Source organism: Mobula hypostoma, chromosome 1, assembly GCF_963921235.1.
Source record: "Mobula hypostoma chromosome 1, sMobHyp1.1, whole genome shotgun sequence".
NCBI lineage: Eukaryota > Metazoa > Chordata > Chondrichthyes > Myliobatiformes > Myliobatidae > Mobula > Mobula hypostoma.
In genome coordinates, this window is record NC_086097.1 from 130,870,735 (window position 1) to 130,885,431 (window position 14,697).

The 14,697-nt window shown below is 40.5% G+C and overlaps 1 protein-coding gene across 1 annotated transcript in view; it reads right to left on the reverse strand.

Moving 5' to 3' along the window:
- atp9b (ATPase phospholipid transporting 9B) overlaps window positions 1-14,697 on the reverse strand; it is a 387,648-nt gene that overhangs the window by 156,174 nt on the left and 216,777 nt on the right. The window contains exon 9 of the mRNA XM_063055727.1: window positions 13,766-13,846. Coding sequence (XP_062911797.1) covers window positions 13,766-13,846 — 81 coding nt within the window. The remainder of the gene's footprint in view (window positions 1-13,765; window positions 13,847-14,697) is intronic.

Here is a 14,697-nt window from a genome sequence, read left to right on the forward strand (position 1 = left end):
TATTGATCCCAGGGGAAATTGGTTTTCGTTACAGTTGCACCATAAATAATAAATAGTAATAGAACCATAAATAGTTAAATAGTAGTATGTAAATTATGCCAGTAAATTATGAAATAAGTCCAGGAGCACCCTATCGGCTCAGGGTGTCTGACCCTCCAAGGGAGGAGTTGTAAAGTTTGATGGCCACAGGCAGGAATGACTTCCTATGATGCTCTGTGCTGCATCTCGGTGGAATGAGTCTCTGGCTGAATGTACTCCTGTGCCCAGCCGGTACATTATGTAGTGGATGGGAGACATTGACCAAGATGGCATGCAACTTAGACAGCATCCTCTTTTCAGACACCACCGTGAGAGAGTCCAATTCCATCCCCACAACATCACTGGCCTTACGAATGAGTTTGTTGATTCTGTTGGTGTCTGCTACCCTCAGCCTGCTGCCCCAGCACACAACAGCAAACATGATAGCACTGGCCACCACAGACTGATAGAACATCCTCAGCATCGTCTGGCAGATGTTAAAGGACCTCAGTCTCCTCAGGAAATAGAGACGGCTCTGACCCTTCTTGTAGACAGTCTCAGTGTTCTTAGACCAGCCCAGAATACCTCTAATCTTTGTGTCATCAGCAAACTTACTAACCCATCCCTCCACTTCCTTATCCAGTTCGTTTATAAAAATCACAAAGAGTAAGGGTTCCAGAACAGATCCCTGTGGCACACCACTGGTGACCAACCTCCATGCAGAATATGACCTGTCTAACAACCACTCTTTGCCTTCTGTGGGCAAACCAGTTCTGGATCCATAACACAATGTCCCCTTTGATCCCATGCCTCCTTATTTTCTCAATAAGCCTTGCATGGGGTACCTGATCATATGCCTTGCTGAAATCCATATATATCTACTGCTCTTCCTTCATCAATGTGTTTAGTCACATCCTCAAAAAATTCAATCAGGCTCGTAAAGCACGACCTGCCCTTGACAAAGCCATACTGACTATTCTTAATCATATCACACCTCTCCAAATGTTCATAAATCCTGCCTCTCAGGATCTTCTCCATCAACTTACCAATCACTGAGGTAAGACTCACTGGTCTATAATTACCTGGGCTATCTGTACTCTCTTTCTTGAATAAAGGAACAACATCCGCAACCCTTCAATCCTCCGGAACCTCTCCCGTCCCCACTGATGATGCAAAGATCATCACCAGAGGCTCAGCAATCTCCTCCCTGGCCTCCCACAGTAGCCTGGGGTACATCTCATCAGGTCCCAGCGACTTATCCAACTTGATGCTTTGCAAAAACTCCAGCACATCCTCTTTCTTAATAGCTACATGTTCAAGATTTTTAGTCTGCTGCAAGCCAGCACTACAATCACCAAGAACCTTTTCCAAGGTGAATACTAAAGTAAAGTATTCATTAAGTACCTCTGCTATTTCCTCCGGTTCCATACATACTTTTCCACTGTCACACTTGATAGGTCCTATTCTATCACATCTTATCCTCTTGCTCTTCACATACTTGTAGAATGCCTTGGGGTTTTCCTTAATCCTCCCGTCAAGGCCTTCTCATGGCCCCTTCTGGCTCTCCCAATTTCCTTCTTAAGCTCCTTCCTGTTAGCCTTATAATCTTCTAGATTTCTAACATTACTTAGCTCTCTGAACCTTCTGTAAGCTTTTCTTTTCTTCATGACTAGATTTATTACAGCCTTTGTACACCACGGTTCCTGTACCCTACCATAACTTCCCTGTCTCATTGGAACATACCTGTGCAGAACTACACACAAATATCCCCTGAACATTTACCACATTTCTTCTGTACTTTTCCCTGAGAACATCCGCTTCCAATTTCATGCCTGATAGCCTCATAATTCCCCTTACTCCAATTAAACGCTTTTCTAACTTGTCTGTTCCTATCTCTCTCCAATGCTACTGTAAAGGAGATAGAGTTATGATCACTATCTCCAAAATGCTCTCCCACTTAGAGATCTGACACCTGACCATGTTCATTTCCCAATTCCAAATGAAGTGCAGCCTCTCTCCTCTTGTAGGGTTATCTACATATTGTGTCAAGAAACCTTCCTGAACACACCTACAAACTCCACCCCATCTAAACCACTTGCTCTAGGGAAATGCCAATCGATATTTGGGAAATTAAAATCTCCCATCACGACAACTCTGTTATTATTACACCTTTCCAGGATCTGTTTCCCTATCGGCTCTCGATATCCCTGTTACTATTGGGCAGTCTATAAAAAAACACCCAGTAAAGTTATTGACCCCTTCCTGTTCCTAACCTCCACCCACAGAGACTCCGTAGACAATCCCTCCATGGCGTTGAGCTTTTCTGCAGCTATGACACTATCTCTGATCAACAGTGCCACGCCCCCACCTCTTTTGCCTCCCTCCCTGTCCTTTCTGAAACATCTAAAACCCGGCACTTCAAGTAACCACTCCTGTCCCTGAGCCATCCAAGTCTCTGTAATGGCCACCGCATCATATTTCCAAGTATTGATCCACGCTCTAAGCTCATCCGCTTTGTTCACAACACTCCTTGCGTTAAAGTAGACGCATCTCAAACCTTCGGTTTGAGTGCATCCCTTCTCTATCACCTGCCCATCCTCCCTCTCGCACTGTCTACAAGCTTTCTCTATTTGTGAACCAAGCTGCTCTTCCCAGTCTCTTCAGTTCGGCTCCCACACCCCAACAATTCTAGTTTAAACTCTCCCCAGTAGCCTTAGCAAACCTCCCCGCCAGGATATTGGTTCCCCTGGGATTCAAGTGCAACCCGTTCTTTTTGTACAGGTCACACCTGCCCCAAAAGAAGTCCCAATGATCCAGAAATCTGAATCCCTATCCCCTGCTCCAATCCCTCAGCCACGCTTTTATCCTCCACCTCATTCTATTCCTATTCTCACTGTCACATGGCACAGGCAGTAATCCCGAGATTACTACCTTTGAGGTCCTGTTTCTCAACTTCTTTTCTAACTCCCTGTGGTCTGTTTTCAGGACCTCTTCCCTTTTCTTACTCATGTCATTGGTACCAGTATGTACCACGACCTCTGGCTGTTCTCCCTCCCACTGCAGGATATCTTGGACGCGATCTGAAACACCCAGACCCTGGCACCTGGGAGGCAAACTACCTTCCAAGTTTCTTTCCTGCGTCCACAGAATTGCCTGTCTGACCCCCTGACTACTATTCCTCTATCTCTATGGCCTTCCTCTTCCTTTCCCTACCCTTCTGAGCCACAGGGTCAGACACTGTGCCAGAGGCACGGCCACTATCACTTCCCCCAGGCAGGCTGTCCCCCCCCCCCCCCACAAAACAGTACTCAAACAGGAGTACTTATTATCAAGGAGTACAGCCACAGGGGTACTCTCTAATACCTGACTCTTCCCTGTGACTCACTTGTCTGTCTGCCGTGCCCCCAGTGTGACCACCTGCCTATAACTCCTTTCTATCATCTCCTCGCTCTCCCTGACCAGGCAAAGGTCATTGTGCTGCATCTCCAGTTCCCTAACTCGGTCCCTTAGGAGCTGTAGCTCGACACACTGGGTGCAGATATAGCTGTCCGTGAGGCTGGGAGACTCCAGGACCTCCCATATCTGACACCCAGCACAGAAAACTGGCCTCACACTCATACTTCCTCCTTTCCGCAAATAACACCGGTAAACCTACCTCGCCTCGTCCTGTTATCGCCTAAGCCCATTGAGCCAAAGCTCTATCACTGTGCTGCCCACTGGATATGGCGTTCTTTGTAAACCTTTCGCACTCTGCTGGCTGACGTCACGTGCCTGCGCAGTCTTGCCTCTCTTTTACCCCGAGTGGTAAGAACTGCCTTCACTCTGAAAAGCAGCCGTTCACTCGCAGCCTTCTTGCTCTGAATCAAAAACTGTTGAAGATTCCTTGCCTTTTTAAACCTTGCGTGCTCTACTGGCTGACGTCACATGCCTGCGCAGTCTTGGAGAGCAGTTTCAAGTTCCTGGGTGTCAACAACTCTGAGGATCTATCCTGGGTCCAGCATATTTATTTAATTACAAAGGCGAGATAACAGCAGCTGTATTTCATTAGGAGCTTGAGAACTGATATGTCACCAAAGACCCTCGCAAATTTCTGCAGATGTATCATGTAGAGTATTCTAACTAATTACTTTACCATTTGGAATGGAGAGGGAATCCAGCATTCGGGACAACCTCAAAAGGTTATGCCTCAAAAAGGCAGAATCCATTATTAATGACCCATCACCTAGAACATGCCCTCTTCTCACTGGTGGTACAGGAACCTGACGACACACTCCAATGTTTCAGGAACAGCTTCTATCCCTCCACCATCAGATTTCTGAATGGACAATGAACCCATGAAAACCACGATTATTACAAAGGCTCTTTCAGTTCATCACAAACAGAAATGAGGGTATGAATCAAGGATGAACTCTTCTCCCCAAGTCTAGGAGACAGCAAACTTCTACCAATTTGATCCTTCCCTCCACTAATGAAGAAAAATACTACTTTAAAATATTTTTTAAAAATCACATAAAAACTGATAATCTTGTTGAGGGGGCTTCTTGAGGAAGAGTGGCTGCAACATAAAAAATGTTCTGTGATACAATTCTTCATTAAGATGGAGGGAAAGAAAATTAATTCAAAATTTTGGGTCATGTATCCAAAGGAAACTAAGAAGTGATAAGGTGTGAATTGTCTGTCATACAGGGCTACGGTAGGAAACTTTGTCACATGGTGTGAGCAGAATTATCTGCAGCGCAATATGAAAAAGACTAAGGAGCTGGTGGTAGACCTGAGGAGAACTAAGGTACCAGTGACCCCTGTTTCCATCCAGGGGGTCAGTGTGGACATGGTGGATGATTACAAGTACCTGGGGATACGAGGTGACAATAAACTGGACTGGTCAAAGAACACTGAGGCTGTCTACAAGAATGGACAGAGTCATCTCTATTTCCTGAGGAGACTGAGGTCCTTTTAACATCTGCCAGACGATGCTGAGGATGTTCTACGAGTCTGTGGTGGCCAGTGCTATCATGTTTGCTGATGTGTGCTGGGGCAGCAGGCTGAGGATAGTAGACACCAACAGAATCAACAAATTCATTCGTAAGGCCAGTGATGTTGTGGGAATGGAACTGAACTCTCTGGCGGTGGTGTCTGAAAAGAGGATGCTGTCCAAGTTGCATGCCATCTTGGACAATGTCTCCCATCCACTACATAATGTACTCGTTGGGCACAGAAGTACACTCAGCCAGCGACTCATTCCACCGAGATGCAACATAGAGCATCATAGGAAGTCATTCCTGCCTGTGACCATCAAACTTTATAACTCCTGCCTTGGAGGGTCAGACACCCTGAGCCAATAGGCTGGTCCTGGACTTATTTCCTGGCATAATTTACATATTACTATTTAATTATTTATGGTTTTATTACTATTTAATTATTTATGGTGCAACTGTAACGAAAACCATATTCCCCCGGGATCAATAAAGTATGACTATGACTATGTATCGAAGAAACCAAATTAAAGGAGTGAGTAAAGAGTTCATTCAATAATTACTTTAAATAATTGTTCATTCATGCTGGATGCAAAACAAAAACACAACAGGAGAAGTTTGCTGAACGTTAGCTTACAAAAAATAGGAATAATTTAATATCAGAAAAAGGCAATCTCCCATGCAGGACCTCGTCTACTATATCTGGTTCTCCAGATGCAGCCTCCCCTACATTGGTGAGGCCCCATGTAGATTAGGGGAGCACTTGGTCAAGCACCTTTGCTCCACCTGTAAAAGGTTGGATATCCTGGTGGCCATCCATTTCAATTGCAATCCACATTCCCATTCTGACATGTTGGTCCATGGTCATAATGAGGCCACCCTCAGGTTGAAGGAGCAACTCCTCATATTTTCTCTGGGTAGCTGGAACCTGATGGCATGGACACTGATTACTCTAACTTCTGGTAATTTCCCCCCTCACCTTTAATTCCCCACTCTGCCTCCCCTCTTTCTTCTCCTCACCTGACTATCACCTCCCTCTGGTGCCACTCCTTCCTCTTCTTCCATGGTCGACTTTCCTCTCATACCAGATTCCTCCTTTTTCAGCCTCTTACCTTTTCTACCCATCACCTCCCAACTGCTTACTTCATTCCCCCTCCCTCATACACCTGGTTTCACCTATGACCTTCCAGTTTGTACTCCTTCGCCTATTTTGGCTCTTCCTCCTTCCTTTCCACTTCTGATGAAGGGTCTCAGCCCAAAATGTCAACTGTTTATTCATTTTCATAGATGCTGACCTGCTGAGTTCCTCCAACATTTTTTGTGTGTGTGTTACTCTGGATTTACAGCATCTACAGAATCTCATGTTCAGATTCATTTATTTATCATGTGTACATTGAAACACAGTGAAATGTGTCATTTGCTTTAACAACCAACACAAGCTAAAAAAGGGCCGACGGCAGCCCACAACCATCGCCACATTTTGATACCAACACAGCATGCTTACAATGTTCAGGAGAAGAACACAAGCAGCAGCAGCAACATAACAAACCCTTTCCTCTCTACCCTCCCCCCACCACCATTCACAAACACAGATCGACCTCCAGCCCTAGGACAGGCCACCTCCAGAGCCCTTGGCCCCGGACTCTCAGATTCACAGACATCGGGCCTCTGACTTCAAGGACATGCCAACTTTGGTCTGCGACCTTTAGGCTTTGGGCTTCAGTATTGTTACGGATCAGCAACAATATATGTAGAATGGAGTCGGGGAATTATAGCAAAACAACTAAATTTATTGACATTTATGCAGAAATATATAAAATTAAACAAATGACTAACTTAAACAGAAGTTTAAGTTTTCTATGTTTCCATGTTCCTATTTTGTATGTTTCTGTAGGGTTCTGAGTTGGATGATCTGCCATGATCACACTGAATGGCGGTGCAGGCTCAAAGGGCCAACTGGCCTACTCCTGCACCTATTTTCTATGCTTCTAAGTTAACGGCATTATGCGTCTATAATTCCCAAACAGTCAAACTTAGATACAATTCTTAACAAAGTCTTACTCAAGCACAGTCTTAGAGTGGTAGCTTAGAAAGTCCAGGTGATTCATGAAATATGTGAGAGGAGAGACTTGTATATTCACGATGCAACGAAGAGACGATCTTGGAGATTCACAATACGGTGAAGAGGCGATCTTGAAGAAACAGTTACTAGAGTTTGCAACCGCAGAGTACCCTTTCCAAACAGTCCAAGAAGAGCGAGATTTCACAGAGTAACTGACAGGGAATGTCCCTTTCACTGAAATGGTCAGCACACAACACCCAAGACCATGCAGGGCTTAACCAGAAGTCTGTGCCACAATCCACGTATGGATTATACGAAATGTCAGTCACATTCGAAATGCAGAGTGCTGCCGGCTAACCCAATCCCTTGGGTTCATTCGAAGCCTGCAATCTTCACTCTCACTTTCCCTTCCCCGTCGATTCCTTAATGACTCCTTACTGAGCAACTCCCTAATGAGCGACTGCCCACTAAACGACTGCGACTCTTTTATACCACCCGGGAAATGTCATCATGTGACTGTCAAAGAAACAAAGTCACGGATTCCCAGTAAACCACGTGGCGCCCCCAGGAATCGAAACTACAAGCTTCCAGCAAAACAAGACTATAGATACATCACACTTAGTAAATGAAATTAGTATTATGTGACATCCACAGGAATCGAAACTGTGGACCCATAACAGTATCCACTCCAGGACTTGTCAATCATGGGATTTTGAATTCCAATTCTCAAACTCCGGACTCATACAGATTTCTGTCCATGGGACTTGCCAGCTTGGGGCTGGGAGTGCCACTGAACCTGCCTCCTGCCCGCCATGTACCTCCAGTCCCAGAATTCACCATTCTGCGGATCACCCACCCTCATCCACAGGGATTGATGGTCTTTATCCTCAATGCCTGCAGACCCAACATCCACCCAGAGATGACTGGCTTTCTACCACGGAGAGCTCCAACCTGGACCCATCTGCCCCATAACACTTACTGCTCCTGACCTCCAACTCCCCCTCATCCTTCTCCATAAACTTCAGCCTGACCCTTAACTTCCCCTGCTGACCCCAAGACCATTCCTTCAAAGCTAATGACTTCGATAAATGACTTCGATAAATGATTTAGATGAGGGAGTTAAAGTCAATAAATCCAAGTCTGCAGATAACATAAAGCAAGATGAGAACACAAGCTGTTAGGTAAATGCCAAGATCTCGAGTGATTTTGGACCAGGTGAAGGAGAGAGCAAAGGCATGGTAGATGCAGTACAATGTAGATAAAGCTAAGTTTATTACTTTGGAGGCAAAACTAAGAAAGGTGACCATCTAAACAGTGATAAATATGAAAAGTGGGAGATCATAATGAGCTAGATATCCACCCATTGATGAAAGAAAGTACAGGTGACAGTTAAAGATGCCAAATAGTATGCTGGCCTTCATGCCAAGACAATTCACATAAAGGAACGGGAAGGGTTTTGAGAAGAAACCTTAAGTACTATGTACAGTTTTTGCCCTGACCAAAGGATGGATATTCTCACAGTGGAGGGAGTGCTAGAAAAAGTTCACCAGATTGCCAGAGAATGGCCAGAGAAATTGGGGTCAATTAGGCTTATACTCACTAGAGATTAGAACAATGGTGAGGGACTTAAGGAAACTGAAAAATTCTATTAGAACTGGACAAAATAGCTGCAGGAAGAAAGAGGAATCCAGGACTAGGATAATGATATTGATAACATATTGATGCAGCTGTAAAGAAGGCAAGACAATGGCTATACTTCATTCGGAGTTTGAGGAGATTTGGTTTGTCAACTGAAACTTCCACAAATGTACCATGGAGAACATTCTGACTGGCTACATCACTGTCTGGTATGGGGGGGAGGGGAGGGGCTACTGCACAAGATCGAAGTAAGTTACAGAAACTTGCAAAGTTAGTCAGTTCCATCATGGGTACTAGTCTGCATAGTATCCAAGACATCTTCAAGGAGCAGTGCCTTAGGAAGGCAGCATCGATCATTAAGGATCCCCACCATCCAGGACATGCCTAATTGCAATTCAGATTTTTCCTCTATATTTATCATGTATTTCTTTGTACTGGTGTGGCTAAGTTAACAAATTTCACGACATATGTCGATGATATTAAACGCGATTCTGATTCTGACTAAGAGACATTGTTGAAGGAAACCATAAAAGACATGAATGGAAAAATTCCTTCACACAAAGAACAAAAAAAATCTGTTAAAAAAAAATCACTACAAGAAACCAAATCATTAAATATATTCAAAAAGTAGTAAAATCTAAAGCTTAAAAGCATCTAAAGATACAGGAAGAAAGCATTGATGATTATTGTTGTGGACAACAGTACATGCTTGAAGGAATGATCTGCTCCAGCCAACTTCTACGTTTCTTAAAAAAAATAGCCACAGTTTGTACAAAACTGAAACATTGACTCTAGAACTGGAACTTTCTTAAATTACTTAAACACTGCTCGAGATGTAGTGTTTACAATTAAAAAATGACTAACATTATAAAATCTTACTAACAATTTGTAATGATGCAGCTCACCAGCACAGTAATTCAATAAATGACCACTAAGGATCACTTCTTTTCCATCACTGAATATAGATTATAAATTCTAAATGGTGTCTAATAGTCAGGCAATTGTAAGGGTCACACTGATAAAGATTACTGATGTAACTATTTCTAATGTAACTATTTAATGAATGTAGCATCCTTTTCATCAATATCATAGCTTATGCTGGTGAAGTCCAACTCGTCTCTAAACTAAACAATTTACATATGACTTAAGGTGTTTCTTAAAAATCTAGTTGCTGCTTGCAAAGATCTTTCTGGCAACACCATTACCCCAGGGTCTGAAAATGCATGTTCAAGTCCTGAAACTCTTCCTTAATCTGTATTGACAATACAGTACTGAGAGTGCTGCACTGCTAGGGGGGCTATGTTTTGCAATGAGTTTGAGCCAATATCCTGTCACGTGACCGGCAACAATGAATATAGAATTGAGTCAGGTTTTATAAAAACAAACATTTATTAAACTCTGCTCAAAAATAGCAAAATGTATTTTAACGACTAACTTAACCGGAAGTTAACTGATATATGGCAACTCTGGAACAGTTCTTCAAAGGGTAAATGCGAAAACAGTTCTTATAGTGGTAAATTCGAACACAGTCCTTAGAATGGTAAATTCGAAAGTCCATGAGATTTATACAGTCAATTAGGAGAGACTTTCCTAAGGTAAAGAATTCCTCGAAGACGTGACGTTACTGCTGACCCCCGCCGGAACCTGCCTTGTCTGCAGGATTCACGACGACGGAAATAAAACGATTTAAAGGAACTGACCTTTTCCTCTGAAGAATACACACTACGTAATCCTTCCTGCTTTAGCAGAGGATATCTCATGCAGGTCACTCTTTCTTGAACAAAGATTCAATAAAGGTCGATCCTCTCCAAAACTGTCAACCGATATCAGCTTTACTCAACTCGGCGAATTCCTGTACTTTGGTAAGGACTTCACTCTCCAATACTACTTACAATAGAACGTAGAACTCCACTTTAAAACGAAACTGCGTCATAAGACGAATATGCAGCATAACGGAGTATCTGATGAATTAAATAACGAACTAAATTTAAAACTCAACTGGAAAAAAACTAACTGCGTCACCACAGGGGTCTCCCTTTTATACCCATGGTGAACATGTCTTCACGTAACCTCACACTGGCGGGGAAAATTACATCATGTGACCTCCACGAGACCATTACTTCATGCTCATAAGACAGTCACAAGATACCCATGAGGTATGTAACAATCCCATCTACTCTTTCAAGTAGATGCAACAATATTACTTGAAGAGCAACATCCTGGCCAATATTCATCTTGAGTAGTATCACTGAATTCAGATAATTTAGTTGCTTGCACTATTAGCACTTCCAGGAGCATGCTGTGTCCAAACAGACTTCTATCATTCCCTTCACTGAAACAAAAGTTGCATTTCATAACTTTGTAATTTGTCTGCAAATTTACCTGGAGGTAAACAATGTTTTTTTGGCTCCAGGAACAAAGTTACAGTGGAAAAAAAAATCACATACAATTTGATATGCAATAAAGTATTTAAATTATCTTGCAAAAAGGTTGGCTTTAGAATACTACATTTTGATAGTGGTAGTACACAAATCACAAGATTGAGGCCAATAAATTTAGGCTGAACTCAGTTTTCTACACTGAAAACACAAATACAATTGAAGGAAATAATGAATTAGAGAAAATTTACAAATATATTTCTCAAAAGCAACTGAATTTATTCAGCATTTCCGTCATTAAAGCCACTTAAACTTGTAGTGCAATTAGTCTATGACTTTTTAAAAATACAATCCTCTGCTTTTTTTTTATGAAGCATAAATTTGTGTTACATGCACTGATTCCTCGTAAGTTAATAATTTATATGTATTTCTATATTTTGTTATGATACCCAAGGCCGTTTCATCCCACTGATCTGACACAGGTTCAAAGAGCAATTCCACAATAATTTTTCTTTTACCCAATTCTCCCCATAAAATTTTCCCTAGATTCTAACACTAATCTGCACACCAAGGGCAAATTGCAGTGGCCAATTAAACTATCAATTGGCACATTTTTGGGATATTGTGAAAAATTTTTAAGTATTTAGAGGAAATCCATTTGATCACAGGGCGAACACACAAGCATAACACAGACAGGAACAGAGAGGAGGATCGAACCTGGGTCACTGGTGCCAAGTAACAGTTTGACTAGTTGTGCAACAATGCCACCCGAAGTCATAATAGACAAAACTCTGAAATCTTGAATATACATTTGTTAATGTTTAATTACAAAATCAAAATTCTTTGGTTGAATATTGAGGCAACTCTTTTTAACAGTACTTTTAAAACATTATAGAAAAGTGTGTAAGACTACTGTGCACACTGATTCAACAAATAAAATACAACAGTAAACCCAAGTGATTTAGTGCATCACTAAACATGCAAAACTTTACTAGAAAACAAAATGCTGGAGAATCGTAATGGGTCAAGCAGTCTCTAAAGGGTGGGTGGGGTTTGAGCTGACGAGGGGAATTGATGCTTCAGGACAAGATAGTGCATTAACATAATGCAGGGTCTCAACCTGAAATGTTCATTTCTTCCCTACTCTACAGATACTCCTCAACCTGCTTGGTTGCTTCAGCTGCTTGTTTTTCCCCCCAGGTTACAGCATCTCCCTTATTCTGCAAAACTAACTTGTTGCAAAGTAATTTCACATTTTAATCAAATTATGCCTTTCTCTTCAATCAGTTTCATAAGTAAAAATTCCATAAACCGAGGAACACAATTACTGATGAATGTAGTCCAAAGTCTAAAATTTAAAACTTTCAGAAGGTAATAGGATTTTTATTTGCATTTTAGCAAAATTATTTGAATATCATTCAACTTTTGTGGTATATGAACTAATCAAACATGAAGATGGATTTTCGAAAATGATTTTTTTCAAACATCAATGAAGCGTTGCCATCGTCCTCATTACTTCAAGAGCTGCAAGCTTATTTTCAAAATTAGCTTTCATTGTAATCATACCAGCCTATATAATAAATGCTCATTTTAAACCAACTTTTCAAGTTACAGTAATAACACATTATGGACATCTGAAAACCAAAATTAAACCATCTAACAGTTAAATCTGGAATTAGTCTATAAATTATGGTAGTCTCTAAATTCATACATCTTAAGTAATGTTCTTGCTTTGTTGTAAGCCAACGACAATGTGATTCACTGCAGCCAGAACTGTTAACTTTTTAAAAAAGTAATATGAAAAATAAAATTTATTTTGAAATAACTTATCTATGTAACCGTGTGTGTGTTAAAATATTGCTTATTGAAGTAAAATAATAAATCTATTTCTGTACTTTATAACCATACAAAAGATATGCCAATGCTGGAAACGTATTACACCAAGAAGGGATCAGGTTGCCATAGTTGAGGGCAAAATCATGAGGTATTATTCAACTTTTAAGATTTTGAAAAATATAACCATTAGATATAAATGGAATTTACACAGTATTCATTATAAAATCAAATACTGGATATAATCAAGGGAAAAAAGGAGTTAACCTGTCCAAAAATATATACAAATTATAGAGGATAAAGAATAAATCAGAACAGGAAATGCTGTCGTGCTAAGCCTAGTGTGTGGCCAAGAATGGAGCCAATAAACAATGATAGTCTTTGTGATATTGCTTTCTCTGCAGACACGTTTTCAGTCACTGGTAATCTGCTATAAATACAAACTCAAAATTGTTGGTGCTTTTGCTGGAAATCGGTCAGTAATTATTTAGCCGATGACAGTTCATTCATGCTTAACTCTGTAAAGTTACGTTAGTCAAACTGTTTTTGGTTTATTTTTTCCCCCTCACTGCAAAAGTTTAATGAATAACAATCTGAAAAGAAACAACCTTGCATTGAACATTAACATCTGTGAGTTTTCCTAGCAACAGCAGCTTTTCCTTTACTTCTAATTGCTGAAGGCAATGTCAGTGGCAAAGAAAACACAATATTCGAAAATTAACAGCTGTAACTTGAGTCTCTAAATTTATTGTAATGGAATGCTAATTACTTAAGAACAAATATTTAGAATTACACATCATTGGGTTTAAGCTTCCGGTTTCTTAAGCAAATTATCCATAAAGCTTCAAGATATTTCAACTCACCCGTGTGAAGGTCCCTTCAAAAGTATGAATATCCATTTGTGGCTTCTGAGCATAAACATGGGCACTGATTGTAAAAAGATCCTGTAAATTAAACAGGGCAGAGAGTCAAAAATGAAAAAGTGCCCCTATTCAAATGGAGGAAAGGTAAAATTAAGGCTCTGATGTATTTTGTCTTAAAATACCTTTTCAGAAATGACAATGTTTTTCATTTATATGTATAAAAACGTGTTCCATTCAAGGCCAAAAATATTATTCCTGGAGAACAGTGTGCCTTTGTATCATGATCTCAGTGCTTTAAAATTAGCACTGAATAATACAGTGCATTAAATCACTTTACAAATCACAGATAAAAGAACGCATTAGAAAGTGAAGTACTTTTAAAAGAAAATGTTTGTGTAAAAATTACAGCTGTATCAGCAAAGAGGTTTTCGTCTACTTAAATTTTAGAAAAGTTCTGTCTCATGCTTCAGTTTAAACATGTTTAAATACAAATAATGGATCTATTGGAATTTTAAGAAGGGCTGAGAATGACAAATGAAATGAATAACTAACAATACGATGATTTTGCAGAATTACTTAAAACATCTCATTACACAATTTCAATTAGTCTGTCATATTATAAAATCAATGAAAGTGAAAAGCTTTCAGTAAAGCTGGAAACAGTTTTACATTTCATTATTCATCAATTAAACCAACAGCTCTCACACTTAGTATTACCAAGCATTTGACAAATGCCTTTTAACTGCTTTTATTCTGTATGATTGAATGCGAAGGTCATGTTAATTATCCCTTGTAAACTAGTCTATATACATATAATTTATAGAAATCATGTTACATAAAAAAAAATCATCTGACTTGTGAAAGGACAAAAAACTCAACGATGTCAAGAATTCAAAGGTTGGAAATGTGAAGTAATTAGCATATATGAACGA